Raw genomic sequence first — 16,463 nt, 5'->3', positions numbered from 1 at the left:
CGACCAAAGGGCAAAATGACTGGCGGAATGACCAGTCACTATGGCACCAGGGGGTAGACGCTCCCCAGTGGGGGACAGCTCCTGTGTTGAATGTCTCCCCCACCTCCCAGAGGGAAGCAGTGGAGATGGGGGACAGGGCTGGCCAGAGAGTGGCACCAGGCCACCAGCAAAAGTGGGTGCCATCAGTGGCCCCCTGATCACCACCTAGGCCTAGAGAGCCTACCCTGTATATTGGGAACAGTCTCTTAGATTTAAAAATTAAAACCTGGCATGGCTAATCTAACACTGAAAAAAGCAGAATGATGCAGCGATGAGATGCATGGACTCTGGCTTGCACATTTTGTGGTCAGCCCTGAATCTGACACATAACTGTGTGACAAAACCAATTACTTCACTTCCCTCTACTTCAGTTTTTCCACTGAAGATGGGGAAAATGGTACTACTGCCTCAGAATGACCATGTTATGTACTACTTTTATAATCAGGGCAAAAAAATGTAGCTGCCCACACAACAGCAAGATGCCTTTCACCTGTGTGAGAAATATGATCACTGGTGCATGCAACAACCTGGATTGCGAGGGGGATGTCCGACTGCCGGTTTAGGCCTGAGATCCCCTGTGGGTCCCAGATTATGAGAGGATGTAGGCCGGGCTGAGGGACACACACACACACACACACACACACACACCATGCTCTAATTTAATGCACCGGGCCTCTAGTATATAGATAACAAGGTACTTTAGAATTGCTATCTAAAATTATAATTTTTAAATACATAAAATTTAGAAATTAGAAAAGGAGATCGTATTATAGTGTTTTACAATCCCCTTATAAAATTCAAAATAAAAACAAGAGTAGGCCTTGCAGGAAGCCAAGTGAGTTAAGAGCATCATCCTGATAGAACATAGTTATTGGCTCAACCCCCGTTCAGGGCACACACACAAGAGTCAAACAACCAATGTATAAATAAGTGAAGCAACAAAAATTGATCTCTCTCTCTCTCTCTTTCTCCCTCTTTCTCTCCCTTCTTCACTCCCTCCCTAAAATCAATAATCAAAAAACATTTCAAAATTTTGATTTAGAAAAAAAATCCCAAACAATACTGAATTAGTAGTACCAATGCCAAGAAAGTTTTGCAGTCCCTCAAAACAGTATTTTCATTTCATTTCTTCTGTATTCTTTTAAAATGCTTCAAAAATACCTTTTACTATTTAAGAGAAGTAAAATAGAAATCAACAAGACAATTTTCCAACACAGAAGCCTAGAGGTCATAGGTTTACACTCTGAATTTCATTTATTACTATTTTGAAAGCCAACTGATATCAGTTGCAGTTTCACTGTACAGCAGTTAACTTCTACCTGCTTTTAGTATCATATTAGGGAATCTTTAGATAATTTAAGTAAAATGGTAATAAAATGAACTTAGAAGCATGTCATTATGAATTATATATTTAAGCTAATGAATGAGCTAGCATATTTTTACTGTCACTTGTGTCCATATTACCAAATTTTTGCTACAGAATTAGAAAAAGCATACTGACTTCTAGAAAGAAGGTAGCTTAATGATCATTCAGTCTAAATTCCCAGTGGATTTAAGAATATTAAAGTCCAGAGAGGTTCAGAGACGTGTCAAAAATCATGCATTAAATAATGACAGAACTAAAATGAATTCTTCTCAAGATCCTTGCTCTCTTCTGTGAAAATATGGGACTAGCCTGTCTATCAGTTCAGTTTGATCTTTTTTAAGGAGGTCATCCATTTTCTGATCTCTGGAAAAGGGAAAAAAGGAAAGATGACACTTTTCTAAGATTCTGAAGTTTTGTCTTTGACAGCTCCCCTACTCCTTAAATATATTTAAACAAAAGGGAATGGAGGGTATGGTTAATGAGCCAAAAGGTACTCCATGGTACAGTAGGGATACATAAAATCCAAAGCCATTAAGTACAAATGATATTTTTAAAAGAATAACAGAATATGGGATAGAATAACTGATAAATGTATTCTTTTACCCATTAATGACAACTGCAGAGTGTCCAAATCTGTTGACATCTCTATGAAGATTTGGTTTTGGTAATATTTTCCATTCATCACAAGCTAGAATAAAAAGAGATAAAATTTAAAAAAAAGGAAAATGAAATAAAAGACCAAATTAAGATAAATACTATACAACAATCACTGGTCAAATTAATGATATAATAACTAAAGTTAGGAAGCTTCTCATTAATTTTTTCATGACCTATAATTTAGCATTGTTATTAAACTAGCATTATTCCTTAAATAAAAATGACTTCTGCCTACAATTCCCAAAAATAAATTAATATATGATAATAAATAAAATGAAAGGTAAGAAATTGTGTATATATTTTATATTGGAAAACAATTTTAATGACATATTTTTACCAAATAAATCAAGAGTCATATAGTAAAATAATACATGAATGTCAATACTGGGCAAAACTGATAGAAAGTTAAATCACTAAATCAAACTTTACATACACACATACAAACTTAAATAAAATATATAATATTCAAGGAAAGAATATCTAAAAACAGAATCATCAAAATGAAATATTTAGTATGGAACCACAAAAGACCCCACATTGCCAAAGCAATCTTGCAAGCATAGAAGCAAGCTGAAAGTATCAAGCTCCCTGATTTCAAATTATTTTACAAAGCTACAGTATTCGACATGGCATTGCACTGGCACAATAGCAGGCACACAAGTCAATGAAGCCTAAAATAAACCCACGCTTATGTGGTCAATTAATCTAAAACAAAAGTGGCAAGAATCGCCGAGACCGGTTTGGCTCAATGGATAGAGTGTCGGCTTGGGGACTGAAGGGTCCCGGGTTCGATTCCGGTCAAGGGCATGTACCTTGGTTGCGGGCATATCCCCAGTAGGGTGTGTGCAAGAGGCAGCTGATCGATGACTCTCTCTCATCGATGTTTCTAACTCTCTATCTCTCTCCCTTCCTCTCTGTACAAAATCAATAAAATATATATTTTTTTTAAAAAAGAGGCAAGAATATACGAATATACGATTGGAGAAAAGACAGTCTCTTCAATAAATGGTGTTGAGAAAACTGGACAGCTACATGCATAAGAATGAAATCGGACCTCTTTCTCACACCATTTACAGAAATGAAAGACTCAAAACTATAAAACCCCGACAAAAAAATAAAGGTGGTAAACTCTTTGACAACTGTCTTAACATTAGTGGAATTCGTGGATAAGGTGTTTCACATCTTAAGGAGCCTCCATACGCTTTCAAGTGGCTATTTCGTTTTTGCTTTCCAACCAGCAGTGCACTGTGGGTTTGATTTGCATCTTTTCATGGCCAGAAGAAGTTCTAGCTGACGTAAGGGGTAACTAGAACAAATAATGGCGGGGGGGACATGTGGAGTACCAGTTGCCAGTCCTGAGCCCAGCTGCAGAAGTTAGGTCAGTGGTCAGCAAACTCATTAGTCAACAGAGCCAAATATCAACAGCACAACGACTGAAATTTCTTTTGAGAGCCAAATTTTTTAAACTTAAACTTCTTCTAACGCCTCTTCTTCAAAATAGACTCACCCGGGTATTTTGTGGAAGAGCCACACTCAAGGGGCCAAAGAGCCACATGTGGCTCTCAAGCCACAGTTTGCCGACCACGGATATAGGTGTTTCCCAGGAGTTTGCAACAAATGTATTTAAAGGAGTGGACTGAGTGGCTCCAAGCATGAATTATGTTGACTATGGAGATGTGCTGACACAATACATCTTCAGGGGATGCACTGTTGCCCTTTGCTAGGATCACTATCACCAGAATCATCCAGCTACGAGCACTTGCAGACATTGCTTTAGCGCTGGAGAATTTCATAACCCACAGCCCATGCCCCTGGGAGTGACCCTCACACAATGACAGATCAAGGCCTGTTTCACCCCGTGAGCCACAATTCTGATGGACACTGGGGCTGTTAGGTGGACCTAATCTTTCCCTTTGCCCAATCCAGCATCTTCTTCCCCTTCCCCAGGACCTATTCATTAGCCTGACCACCAAACTGTGGCCCAGGGTTTGCTTTTGAGAGAACCTGAAAGGTGACAGGGCGCTTCATCTCCACAGCATAACCTAACCCGTTCTGACCTACACAATACCATCAATGCACATTTTCCTTTCCCGTTTCCTAAAATAGCTGGCACCCGGTTTTCCCTCAGAAAATTGTCTGGGAAGAATAGAAGTTAACTTTGACGCTTATAAAAGCTAGTGGAAGGAAGCAGTTTTTGCATCTATAGACACAGTATTTCATGCTTGCTGGTATTTGTCCTCTTGCCAGAAATTGTCAACACATGAGGAGGGAAAAGATAGAGCAGTTGCTTCGAACAGACTTCCACTTATCTCTTCCAGACTTTTCAATAACTACGAAACACAATGATGGCGCGATCAATGCTGCTGCTGAGTTTCCACATTCTTGACCAGAGTCTCTATAAAACTTAGATTGGTTTTCCTGTAAGATGTGGAAGTTATCAAACGCCTTAAAGCTTGATATTAAGTTAATATAAGTTTTTTACATGCAGTCTATTCCCATTCTTACATTCAAAAGTCTCTTACATTATTCATCTGACTACAACCTATAATTTCGCTTTATTTCCAAGGCGAAAATATGTTTCAAGAGCACTTGGGTCATTATCACTTCATAAAGAGTTCAAGGCTGGACAAATTAAAGCAAAACCCACACAGTTATTGACATCATGGAAACTGACAGAAATACCAGTCCACAACCACAGAAAAGCCACGGAGGGGTAAAGAACAAAATGTAATATACACTCTGGAATACAGATTGTTTTTAAAACACGTGTTACCATGTGCTAATATTAATTAACACACTGTACACTCAATACTTAAAGATCAAAAAATTACAATTACTATTTTCGCAAACTCAAAATTCAGAAATCAGAATGTTGTGCTGTCAGACTGACCTCTGAGGGGCCACATAATTCCATTAAGAACTGGCACTTGAATTCCGATACTGGTTTATTTTATCAGTATGCATAAACAGTACAAGTGGAAAATGCACATTCATTGGCAAACTTCTCCACTTGTACTGTTTATGCATACTGATAAAATACAAAGACTCATAGTTCTTCATGAAAATATACTTCTGTAATGCTTTAAGGACACATTTTAATACAAGCTCATAAATCAGTCTTAGTTGCATACTTGAAATATGCTAAAAGGAACACAAAATTGTGTGTACAAGACTCAAAAGTAGATGGATGTAGAGAAAACCTATTAACCATTTTAATACCTTTGCAATACAAACCAAATTTCTGGATGTTGCCTAAACATTTTTCCACAAACACTTTAATGATGGTAATTCAGTGAGTTCTTTCCCAGTAGTAAAGCCTTGCCGAATATTCTAAACTCTATCGCATTCTCAGAGTTTCTCTCTGAGTTTTGTCTCCCGGTACTCATTCAATAAATATTTAATTTTTACTCTCTGCTAGGAAAAGTGGGCATCACTGTTTGACTTTCAATATTAATTAAAATTATTTTACAGGGTCTTAACGTTCAATGCTATTTCCTGTTGACTTTAATAAACAAGTCTTAATATAATCAATTATATTGAATCATGCTTAAATCCCTAGAATAAATCCTACTTGGTCATCATTTATTATACTTTTAAAACATTGTCTCAAAATTCATTTAGATTTTAAAGTATTTTAGATCATGAAACTCTCTCACTTGTAAGTTGTTAAAATCTTCCATCAAAACACCTAAGTGACACTCAGGGGGTGTGAAAAACAAACTTCCCGATTCCTTTTGACCCACTGACCCTCGCAAACTAACTTTTATGACAATATTGACTCTCCACAGCCAACTGGTTTCAAACTATAAATATGTCTAACGACCAACTCAGTGGTTATATTTTTCCCATCGCACCTTTAGCCTCATTATGTACCAGAAGGTTATCTTTACCAGGAAGATCATTTAAGTCTTCAACCAAGTGCAATAATAACACCACTAACAATAACAAACATTTTAAAGTTTTCAGATTAAAAATCTGACTTCAAGATAGATTCACAAACTAGAAGAGTGAGCAGTACATCATGGTGTGTGTTATAATCCATCCAGTCTTGTTCGCCAGCCGTGGCCCTTTGCAGCTGCACTCTGGAGGCTTTTTAAAATGCAGCTGCCCAGTGTCTAACCTAAGAGAACCAAATTACATAGCTTTTTCCCCTACAAACTTCAAATGAGATGCCAAGATACAGGCATGTTTGAAAACCACCAGGACCTTCTCCGTCTAGCATACATAATCTAATAAGAACTATAAGGGCAAGGGTATAGCCTCAAAGATTAACACTATTCGTTGTTTAAAATTTACTGTGGCAATAAGGTTGAAATAGTACATTTTATAGCAATGAAAAATTAGTCTGAGCACAAATATTCCTGTTTGTTTAAACATGACATACACAAGGCAATCTGCTGAAGTGTTCCAGTTAAATATGGCATAGAAGTCCTAGGGAACTGCACCAAAATAAAAGTCCTCAGGCACTGTATCACAGAGAAAAATTAACAAGATGGCCTTTTCTCTCTTTTCAAAACAGATTTATGTTATTGGTTCATTATATAATGACTGTATTTTATGTCCACAAAATTTACTGCATAAGGAAAACAAATTCGTTTAGAAGGCATTTCCTGAAATCTGAAAAACTTTTCCCAGGAAAATATGCCAACATTCAATGCTACAAAACTAAGAATAATAAATACAGATTTTAGGGGGAGGAGGGGAATTTATTGGGAACTCAACAGATACAATCAAATGAGATCAAATACAAATATTTATCCTATGTTGAATTGTATGTTGTGTTATGTTTTTATTGTTAGGATTAGCACAAGGTTAAAAAAAATCCTATGTTAAATTATAATGTTATTTAAAATATGTTATTCTTTCTTTAATCTGAACATTTGCTTGGAAAGTGAAACTAATATTTGATTCTATCTTTCCACATTATTAAGAAACATCATTAAACACAATGTGCCTGATAATCTGTTACCAAAATTAAGAACATACTTTGGACCCAACCGAAGAGCACAGTACATTCAAGTGAGAAGACCAGCACAAGTTTTAGTAGTTACAAACGCTAGATCCGCTGCTTACTACCCACAGAGCTTTGGGCAATTGCCTTTCACTCTCTTCAGCTTAATATTCTGGAAATAAATGTAACACCTCATTACAAGGTTATTAGAAAGGTTACAGATATTAGTATATAAAGCCTTTAGCATAGTGCCTAGCTCTCAAAAGACACTTAGTAAAGAGTGATTAGAATAAACGTAATCTAATCTCTCTCTCTCTCTCTCTCTCTGAAACTAACACCTCAATGTTTTCCCACCTCAGCAAGCCTTTTTCATACATAAAGCCTAGAATACGATAACCACGAACAATATGAAAGAAATTAAAATAAATTCCCAATTTGTGAGCTACAAAAAGAGCTCAATAGTTTTTTCATTAAAGCACAGAAAGTGAGTGGGAGCTTCTAGAATCTTCTGCAAAATTTAAAAGTTCAAAGTCTCACTTGACAGATTTTTAACAATAACAAAAAAGTCTACACTTTTCCTATGGTTGTTTGTTAGTTTGTTTTTCTTATAAGAAAAGCAAACAAAACTTGCATCAGCCCCCAGAGAACTAAGCTTATCACCACAGGCAAAGCAATATGTGGGCAGTCCTGGCCAGCAGGGAAAGCTCGCAAGCCAGCCTCCCTCGATACTTCATCTGTTCTATTTTTATGGGTTCCAGGCTGATGGATAAGCCTTCTAAAAGCTGAGGCAATCCCGTTTCCATCATGAATCGTCACTTCAAATTATTATTTCAAAAAAGTAAATATTTAATTATTTAGGATCTAAAAATCCTGAAGCCACATTCTTTATATAATGATTACTCACATTCTTTATATAATGACACTCATAGCTTAGAGTTGAAATGCATACTTAACTTTATTACTACGAATTACTTTCTTCCAAATAAACTTAAAATAGTTTAAAATCAGTGTTTTTTAAGAGTTTTAATTTCTTTTATATGCTACCACTTAAAACAATTTTCCAAAGTAGATTATGTGCCTTTTTGGTGTTTAAAAGCAAAAGTATACTTCTTACATCTATTCAATGTGTTATTCTTTGGTTTCTTTTATTTTTACTTGTCAAAATGATTTTTAACAGCTTAAAATTGGTATATTACTTTACACCATCGATGAAAAATGCTCTAAAGTATTACCAACTTTATTTTAAATATCAGCTTTGTATATCTAAAATATGATATACAAAGAATATATGTTTTTACTACAATAGTCTACTGCATAGCTTAATTTAGTCTTTCAAAAATATATTCATTTAATATTCAGGAATTGGTAGAACTAGAGATAAAATAATGAAAATTAAATCAACTGTATTAATGCACTGTATTTCTGGTTCCCTGCAAAAGATTATTCCATTACTTCCATTCCTAGTTCTGTTTCCATTCTGTTTCTAAATCATATTTCTTTAGCTCCACTATCTCTATATTCCTTTCTCTAATTCTATCAGCCTTCTATATCAAGTACATGTATCTTGTGTTTAGTTTAAATGCATCTTTACTTATCCCCACTATATCTAAAATGCTTGCATTACTACCATTTATAACTTAATTTGATAGTGCTCTATATCTACCCTTTATCAAAACTAATGGTAACAGTCAAACAAAATAGACTGATATAGTGCTCATGTAGTAATATGATACAGAAAAGCCTTCAACAAAGACATTCAAACCCAGACTTCTCAATTCCCCTGTCGCCACCACTGATTCACCCCCATCCAACTATTCTCCTGGCCTTATACTCCTACTATGCTGGATTTAGAGAGAATTCCACTCATGATCTGTCACTGAATTTATCTCTCTAAAACGACATATACACATGCTATCAAGTAATGTATTTGAGAATCTCTACATGAAAATTTTCTGATATTTCCTACTTTGTACAATCCTAACAGATACATACCTATGTCATATGCCAGGAAATCGGCAGAAAAACATTTTGCACCGTTACTCAAGGAAGTGTCATTATGGGTATTTCCTCCAAAAATAAGCATAGCTCCATTGATAAGAACAGCTGAATGAAGGTATCTGGCAAACCCACTTTCTTTCAAAATAGTCCTACAGGATAAAATTTAAAAATGTATTACAAAAGATAAAAAGACCTCCCTAATTTTATATAAGTATTATATAAAGGATCTAATTTGCATATAGAATCTTCCTTGGAAGTGTGAAATAACATGCTCAATTTTTAATATATATGTCCTCTAAACTTCAAGTATTTTAAAAAATATAAATGGTCTCTAAATTTCATATTTTTAGAAAGATATTTCCAGATTCACAGTACCTTAAGATGCTTTGACAAAGCACAATATTAAAAATAATTGCTAATGATTTTATAATAATTTATATTTTTAATTTTGTTTTCACTTATAAAAGTAGAAGCACGTATTCTTAAAACTAGAGGACCAAGATCATCAGTTTTAAATACCAAATAAGTTAAATATAATAACTTTAAACTATATTAAAACTACATAACTGATATGGATCCCATAATACACCTTTAACTTTTTAAGTATAATATAACACAGAAAAGTAGGTTTATCGTAAGTCTAAAGTTCAATGAATTCTCATAGGATGAACATAATTAAGTAACCAGCACTCAGATTTAAATATATATGCGTGTGTGTATATATATATATATATATATATATATATATATATATATATATATTCACTATTCTGATGTAGCAAAGATTTGCATTGCTGTCTTTGTACTTTACAAAATGGAATTATATATTTGTATTCATATGTATATTATGTTGCTCAAAATTGTTTTTGAGCTACATTCATATGTCGTGTATAACTGAAAATCACAATGATTTTTGAGAAACCTTAAAAAATAATATAAATGTTATTTTATTTAATTAAAGTACAACTGAGAAAAAAATGCTACCAATATATTCTCACCATCATATTTCACCTGAATGAACTGATATATAATAAAGGTGCATGAGGATATGAATCAATGCTTCATAAATGCCCTAAATAAATCCCTGGTGCAAAGAATCAGAATGTAAACAGTACATATAATATAGTTAGCAAGGTACATACAGTATCTCAAAAACCATGGGATATAATACCAATTAATGGTTAAAGACTATGGAGCAGTCTTCCAGAATGGCAATATGAGGAGTTCAATAAATATTCTCCCCAAGGAAAGAACTATAATTCATCAAAAAGATAAAAACAACTATTAAGGGTCCAAAAAATTTTTACTAAGAGCAACCGTAAATATTTACTCAAGAATATCTACTAAATTGTAATAAGAACAACAGACCATTTTTCTAACCCATTACCTGCTCCTATCTTCCCCTACCCAGCACCCCCCCAGCACAGACCCAATTCAGCAACACAGTTCACCCCAAGCAGGCATGTGCGGCCAAGACAGAGAGCCCCTCCACCCGCAGCTCCTACCAGGCCACAGGGTCTCACCAGGAGAGGGGAGGGGCAATGCTTCTGATGTCCCCAGCTCGGGGTGGCATTCTACTCAAGGAGAAAGCATGGGAGGTCTGAGTGCTCACCCCCTAACAGAGGCTGCCACCCGCCCCAGGGCCCCTTACAAAGAGCAGTGGTGTCACATGGAGAGGGACGGGCTACTAATCCCACTGACAATTCCAAAAGCTGGCACGGCTCTTCCAAGAGAACTGACTGTGTATGGAACAGAGAGCGGGAAAGGTAAGGGAACTTGGAAAAACAAGAGAGTGTTTCCTGGGTAGCAATCAAAGAGATAGCTGGTAGCCCCATGAGAACAATAGCTCAGAGACCAGTAAACGTTTACCTGAAGGAGGGGGGTGAGGAGAGGGCGATGAGGACAGCTAATAAGGGCCCAACAGGGACTGACATTGAAATCCAATGGACTGCGGAGCAATGTATGCCCCAAAGCATTGCTGACACTCAGAGAGCAATCAGTCAGGAATCAGTGGGGGCTGTCCGGTTGATGTGACACAGAGACGGAGAGCTTCACAGAGAAGTCAGGAGGAAAGTCAAGGAGCCCCACTAAAGTTATGGCCATTCCAGGGAGACTGTGCGCATCCCCTCCCCCAACCTCACCCCCAGGAGCAACATCATGGGATGACGCAATTGGAGGAGAGACACTTTGCTGAAAGAGTCCAGCCAGGTCACCAAACAAATAAAATTACAGCAGCCCCAGGGAGTGGGGGAGTTAAGGGATCAGGATCTAGAGTTGTGACGCTGTGTTATCTAAAATGTGTAGTTAGCCGAAACCGGTGTGGCTCAGCGGTAGAGCGTAGGTCTGCGGAGCGAAAGGTCCCAGGTTCGATTCCGGTCAAGGGCATGTACGTTGGTTGCAGGCACATCCCCAGTAGGGGGTGTGCAAGAGGCAGCTGGTCGATGTTTCTCTCTCATCGACATTTCTAACTCTCTCTCTCCCCCTTCCTCTCTGTAAAAAAATCAATAAAATATATTTTAAAAAATAGTATACTCTTTAAAAATAATAATAATAAAAATAAAAAATAAAATGTGTAGTTCTCAGGGTGATCTATCACATGCAGCAAAGAGGAACCCGGTGGAGGAAGGACAAGAGAGAACAGAAATGCCTCTGAGAGGGCCCAGATGTTGGAAGAGCAAAAAGACTTCAAGACAGCTGTTATAAATATCAGAGTGATGGTACAAATACATTTACAATCTCAGAGACAATGTCTGCCGACAGGACACTAAAAGAAGCTCTTCAGTCTTCAACCGATTATTCCAGAGCAGAGTGCTGGCAAAGGCAATGAAGCAATTAGAAAACAAAGGAGGGTGCACATTTCTGTTCCTGAGAAATGTGAAAAGCAACTGGGATAAACCAGTATACATACAGAGCTGGTCTGCTGGGCTTATTAACATAGAAATGTAATATGCCAGGAGTGGGCAAAGGTAAGCTTAGAGTTGTGATGTTCTTGTGAGTGAATACAGCTATCGTCATCACCATAACCTGTATGTCTTTTTCCATACAGACAACTGTAGACCTACTTCTGTCCACCCTGTTTTTGACAGTTAGAGCACAATGGGAGGGATGGGAGCAAAGCTCTGAAAAGTAGGGAGATGATCCCACATAGTAACTCAAATCAACAGAAACAACTGATAAAATAAGCCGCAAAAATATCCAATAACTTGTATATGAAACAAGACTAAATAAGAACATGCACACTGTAATTATTTACAATAGCAAAAATTCGACACAGCCCTAATATCCACCCACAGGGGAACAGAGAATTTTTAAAGGTGCTATGTCCCCCCAGTAAGAGTATCTCACCCAGGACAATTCTACCATCAACCCTATCATACTTCCCGGACCCATTCACCCTTCCTCCTTCCTAAATGGCCATTCTGTGCTTTGTCTTCTCCCATCCAGCCTCAGTCTTCTAATAAATATCACCCCTTCTCGCTCTCAACTGATACTCCCACTTCCTGTTTCACTAAGAATAAAAAAATCAAAAAATCAAAAAAATCAAAACTTGCACAAACTCTCACCCATCTACCCTCTTACCTGCTTATCTGCAACTGCATTCATATAGCCTACCGGCCCTCCCAGCCTGTGATAAGCTGTCTAGGCTCCTAGAGGCCCGCCCGTGTCCACTGGGTCCCACTGCTACTTGTTTTCACAAGTTCATCCTGCTAGCAAGTTTTCCCTCACTTGCATCAATGTTTTTAACATTGTCTTGATCTTTCCTACCAGCCAACGAACAATTATTTCTCCAATATTAAAAAAAAAAACTCTCTTGTCTTCACCTACCTGTCCCTCTTTACCCTATTTCTCTCCTTCCCTTCTAAGCTCCTCAGAAAAGTTGTCAATACTTTTCTCCAATTCCTCTTCTCCCATCCTGAGTAGACTCACCAGGATCAGAATGTCACTCCACTACTCCATGGGAACTTCTCCCATCGAGGGCAGCAAAACACCAGTCTGCCAGATTCTGGGAGGTTTTCTTAACCCTCACGTCACTGCCTATCAGCAGCTCCTGACAAGAGTGTTCTCTTTCTCTTTCTCTCTCTCTCTCTCTCTCTCTCTCTCTCTCTCTCTCTCTCTCTCTCTCTCTCTCTCTCTCTCTCTCTCTCTCTCTCCTCTGAAACCCACTCCTGGCTCCTTGGACACCACGCTCTCCTGGTTTCAGACTCATTAACTGCTTATTCTTAGTCTCTTTTTAGGATTGTTCATCCTCATCTCTCCAAGCAGAAGTATAGTATCCAGATGCCCAAACTCCTATGTCCAGCCACCTAGTTGCATATCCACTAGGATATGTGTGATATGTAGCTCAAATTAAATAAACCTAAACCCAAGCTTCTAAATCTTCCTTCACACCAAACCGGCTCCTGCAACCAAATTCATCCTGTCCATGCATGCCGACGCCATGGTTCCAGGTCGTCCAAGGCCTGACTCCACTCTCTCTCCGCTCCTTCTTCCGCTCGATTCCCAAACCCTTAGTCTATGCGATCTGTTGACTCTGCCTTGAAAATATATTGAGAATCCAACCAGTTCTCATCACCTGCACATTGCCTCCCTGGCCGCAGACACTATCATCTGTTTCTTCAAGTATTACAACAGTCTCCTAACTGGTCCTCTTGCATCTGCTCTTGGATCATAATCACAACGCAGCAGCCAAAGGGATCCTGTAAAGACCCAAGTCAGAGCATTCCGCATCTCTACTCAAAACCCTCCCCTGGCTTCCCGTATCAGAGTAAAAGCCACAATCTCTACAATGACCCCTGTGACTCGGGATGACAGGCTTCCCCATTCCCACTGTGAGGTCATTTTCTCCCACATCACCCAACCCACTCTAAGGCGCTTTAACCCAGCAACACTGGCCCTGGGCTATTTCAAAGGATAAGCACAGTCCCATTCCAACCGAGACTTTTCCCTCTCTGCCCAGAACTCCTGGCCCCCAGATGCTGGCGTGGCTCCATCCTCTCAGATCCTTCATGTCTTTACCCATATGTGTTCTCAGTGATGTCTTCTCCTATCACCCTGTTTAAATGGAACAACCGAAAACCCCCATCCTCTTTCCATGCTTTCTTCTTTCTCCACAGTATTTATCATTTAAGATAGATTTTACTTATTTCCATTTTGTCAGCCTCTCCTTATTAAAATATGTTTTCCAAAACATAAAGTTGATGTTGAAACAGCTCCCTAAGAAAAGCATGCAATGTTAAACAATACGTGCAAAACTCCAGAACTGACAAGCTAAGGATGTGTTTGCAAACACATACAGAAGGGTAAATAACCTATCAAGAAGAGCAATGAAACAATTAATACAATAGGAATATGGTTACCTCTTTGGGGGATAATGAAGGGAGAGCCAACATGGAGGCACATGAGGGCTTCCTGGGAGTTGGAATGGCCTCTTTCTTGGCTCGGGTAGGTAGGGTGTTTACTTCATTTTTATCCTGAAACTATACATGTATGCTTTCATACAGCCTGGTGTCCGTATGCAATATTTCCAAGTTTACAAAAGACCACTATGAAAAAAATAAGTACTACATGGCTCAAAATTACCTTAAAAGGTAAAGCTATAGAAATAAATATTTCTTTAAGTGATCAATATGTGATTTTAACTAGGCATTCCAAATCTCACAACATACCTTGCTGGTTATAAAGGCAATAATAATTTTCACCTTTATAATTATTTTACGCTCATTTTAATAAATATCCCCTGCTATACTATTCCTTTAGTGTGTGTTTTTCTATTATTTCCCACATATACATGTAGGATAAAATTTTAAGTTATCTGTCTCCTTTACTGAGGAAGTCTTAGAATCATTTCTAATACAGTGTTTGGTACAGAGTTAATGATTTTTGTTAAAAAGATTTCAGACACTCATTATGCACAGAAATAAGCAAGGATGAACATCATGAATAGTATGTTCATCAATATTTACTAAAATTTAACTAATAAAATTTATAAAATTTTTCTGTTTCACTTTTCAAACCTTACAGCTATGTTTTTAGAGAAATCACTAAAACTCGCAATAAAGTAATAAAATAACTGTGAAAAATTAAATGTAAATAATAATAATAACCTCCCATTGCATCCAATTTAAAGCTAGAAAAAATCGTTTTTAATAATATTTCATTGGTGCAGGATTTTAGGCTAATGGCTTTTTTTAGCTACCTAACTACACCATGTCTTCTAGATTTCATTTTTTCAAGTGTTGGTCCGTTATAGGAAATATGCCTTTAATTATTTTGGCCGCTTTAAAATTTTTCTCTTCCTATTTGGGATATCATCAGTTTTACTGTGGCATTTCTAGCGTAAGCTTCTTTGTACAATACTTGTCCTACTTGGTGCTCATAGAACTTCAATTTGTGACGTGATGTCTTATCACTTTTGAAAAGTATCAGTATTAACACTTTAAACGCTGTTGTATATTATTTTCTCACTCTTCTTCTAGACTCCAGTTACATGCATGTTAGACCATTTCCATGTATCACTTATAATGGTTTCCTTCTTTAATTTTTTTTTTTCTTTCTGTATGTCAGTATGGGTTTTCCTTGACCTATCTTCCATTTCATTAATTCTCTTCTCGGCTGTGTCTAACTTGCTGTTAAACCCGTCCAAAGAATTCTTAATTCATTTAATGTATTTTCCATTTCTATAATTTCCATTTGATTCTTTTAGTTAAGGTTTCCAGTTGTTTACCTTATATTTTAGTTCCTTGAAAATAAGTTCTAATCATTTTAAAGTTTCAGAAAACACTGTTGTCCTTCAGGTATGTTTATAATAGCTATTTTTTCCAATTTTTATTTTTTTCCTAAGCCTTTTTTAAATTTTAAACCAGATATTGCACATGATATACTGAAGAAATGATTTGAGGCTCTGTGTATTAAAATCTTCCTCAAGCAAGAATTGACCTTTGCTCTGCCAACTAGTTAGGCTATGCACAGATCACCATAACCCAATAAAAGACGGTGATGATTCAAGGTTAGCTTATCCTACTAGTAGGTTTAGAACTTCAGGGACCAGACTAAATCCTTGAGCATGTAGCCAGACCCCTCTTCCTTAGCACATCTGAAGATCCAATTTTGGTCTTCATATTGATTGATAAGAGCCCTGATCAGTTTCTCAGACATTTTTTCTGGATTTGTAATTGTCTCAAGGACAAAAGTTGGACAAAATGCCAGTCTTTCCTCCCTGAACATTCTATCTCTCCTAGATCTTGATCCACAAATTCTCAGTTCCTTAATAGTTAACTGATGCCTTCAAATTATGTAATTCCTATATATAATAGTCCAGTGGAAATAATAGTTCAAATAACCCATAAAACTTAATTTCTCCAAACACACATTTTCTATTATTTCAACAACGTGGTATATTTACCAAACTATACCTACTAAACAATAAACCCACTTTTGATCTGGCAAAAATAT

The 16,463-nt window shown here is 37.1% G+C and overlaps 1 protein-coding gene across 2 annotated transcripts in view; it reads right to left on the bottom strand.

Moving 5' to 3' along the window:
• ATRNL1 (attractin like 1) overlaps positions 1 to 16,463 on the bottom strand; it is a 402,177-nt gene that overhangs the window by 324,280 nt on the left and 61,434 nt on the right. For both annotated transcript variants that reach the window (XM_045582133.1, XM_036439164.2), the window contains exons 10-11: positions 9,006 to 9,160; positions 2,009 to 2,093 (exon numbers count right to left, since the gene is read on the bottom strand). In XM_045582133.1, the coding sequence (XP_045438089.1) occupies positions 2,009 to 2,093; positions 9,006 to 9,160 (240 nt within the window). The remainder of the gene's footprint in view (positions 1 to 2,008; positions 2,094 to 9,005; positions 9,161 to 16,463) is intronic.

The sequence above is a fragment of the Pipistrellus kuhlii genome, unplaced genomic scaffold (assembly GCF_014108245.1).
Source record: "Pipistrellus kuhlii isolate mPipKuh1 unplaced genomic scaffold, mPipKuh1.p scaffold_m20_p_15, whole genome shotgun sequence".
Taxonomy (NCBI): Eukaryota; Metazoa; Chordata; class Mammalia; order Chiroptera; family Vespertilionidae; genus Pipistrellus; species Pipistrellus kuhlii.
The sequence above is the reverse complement of the archived record's forward strand: the minus strand, read 5'-3'. Positions and strand labels throughout refer to the sequence as shown.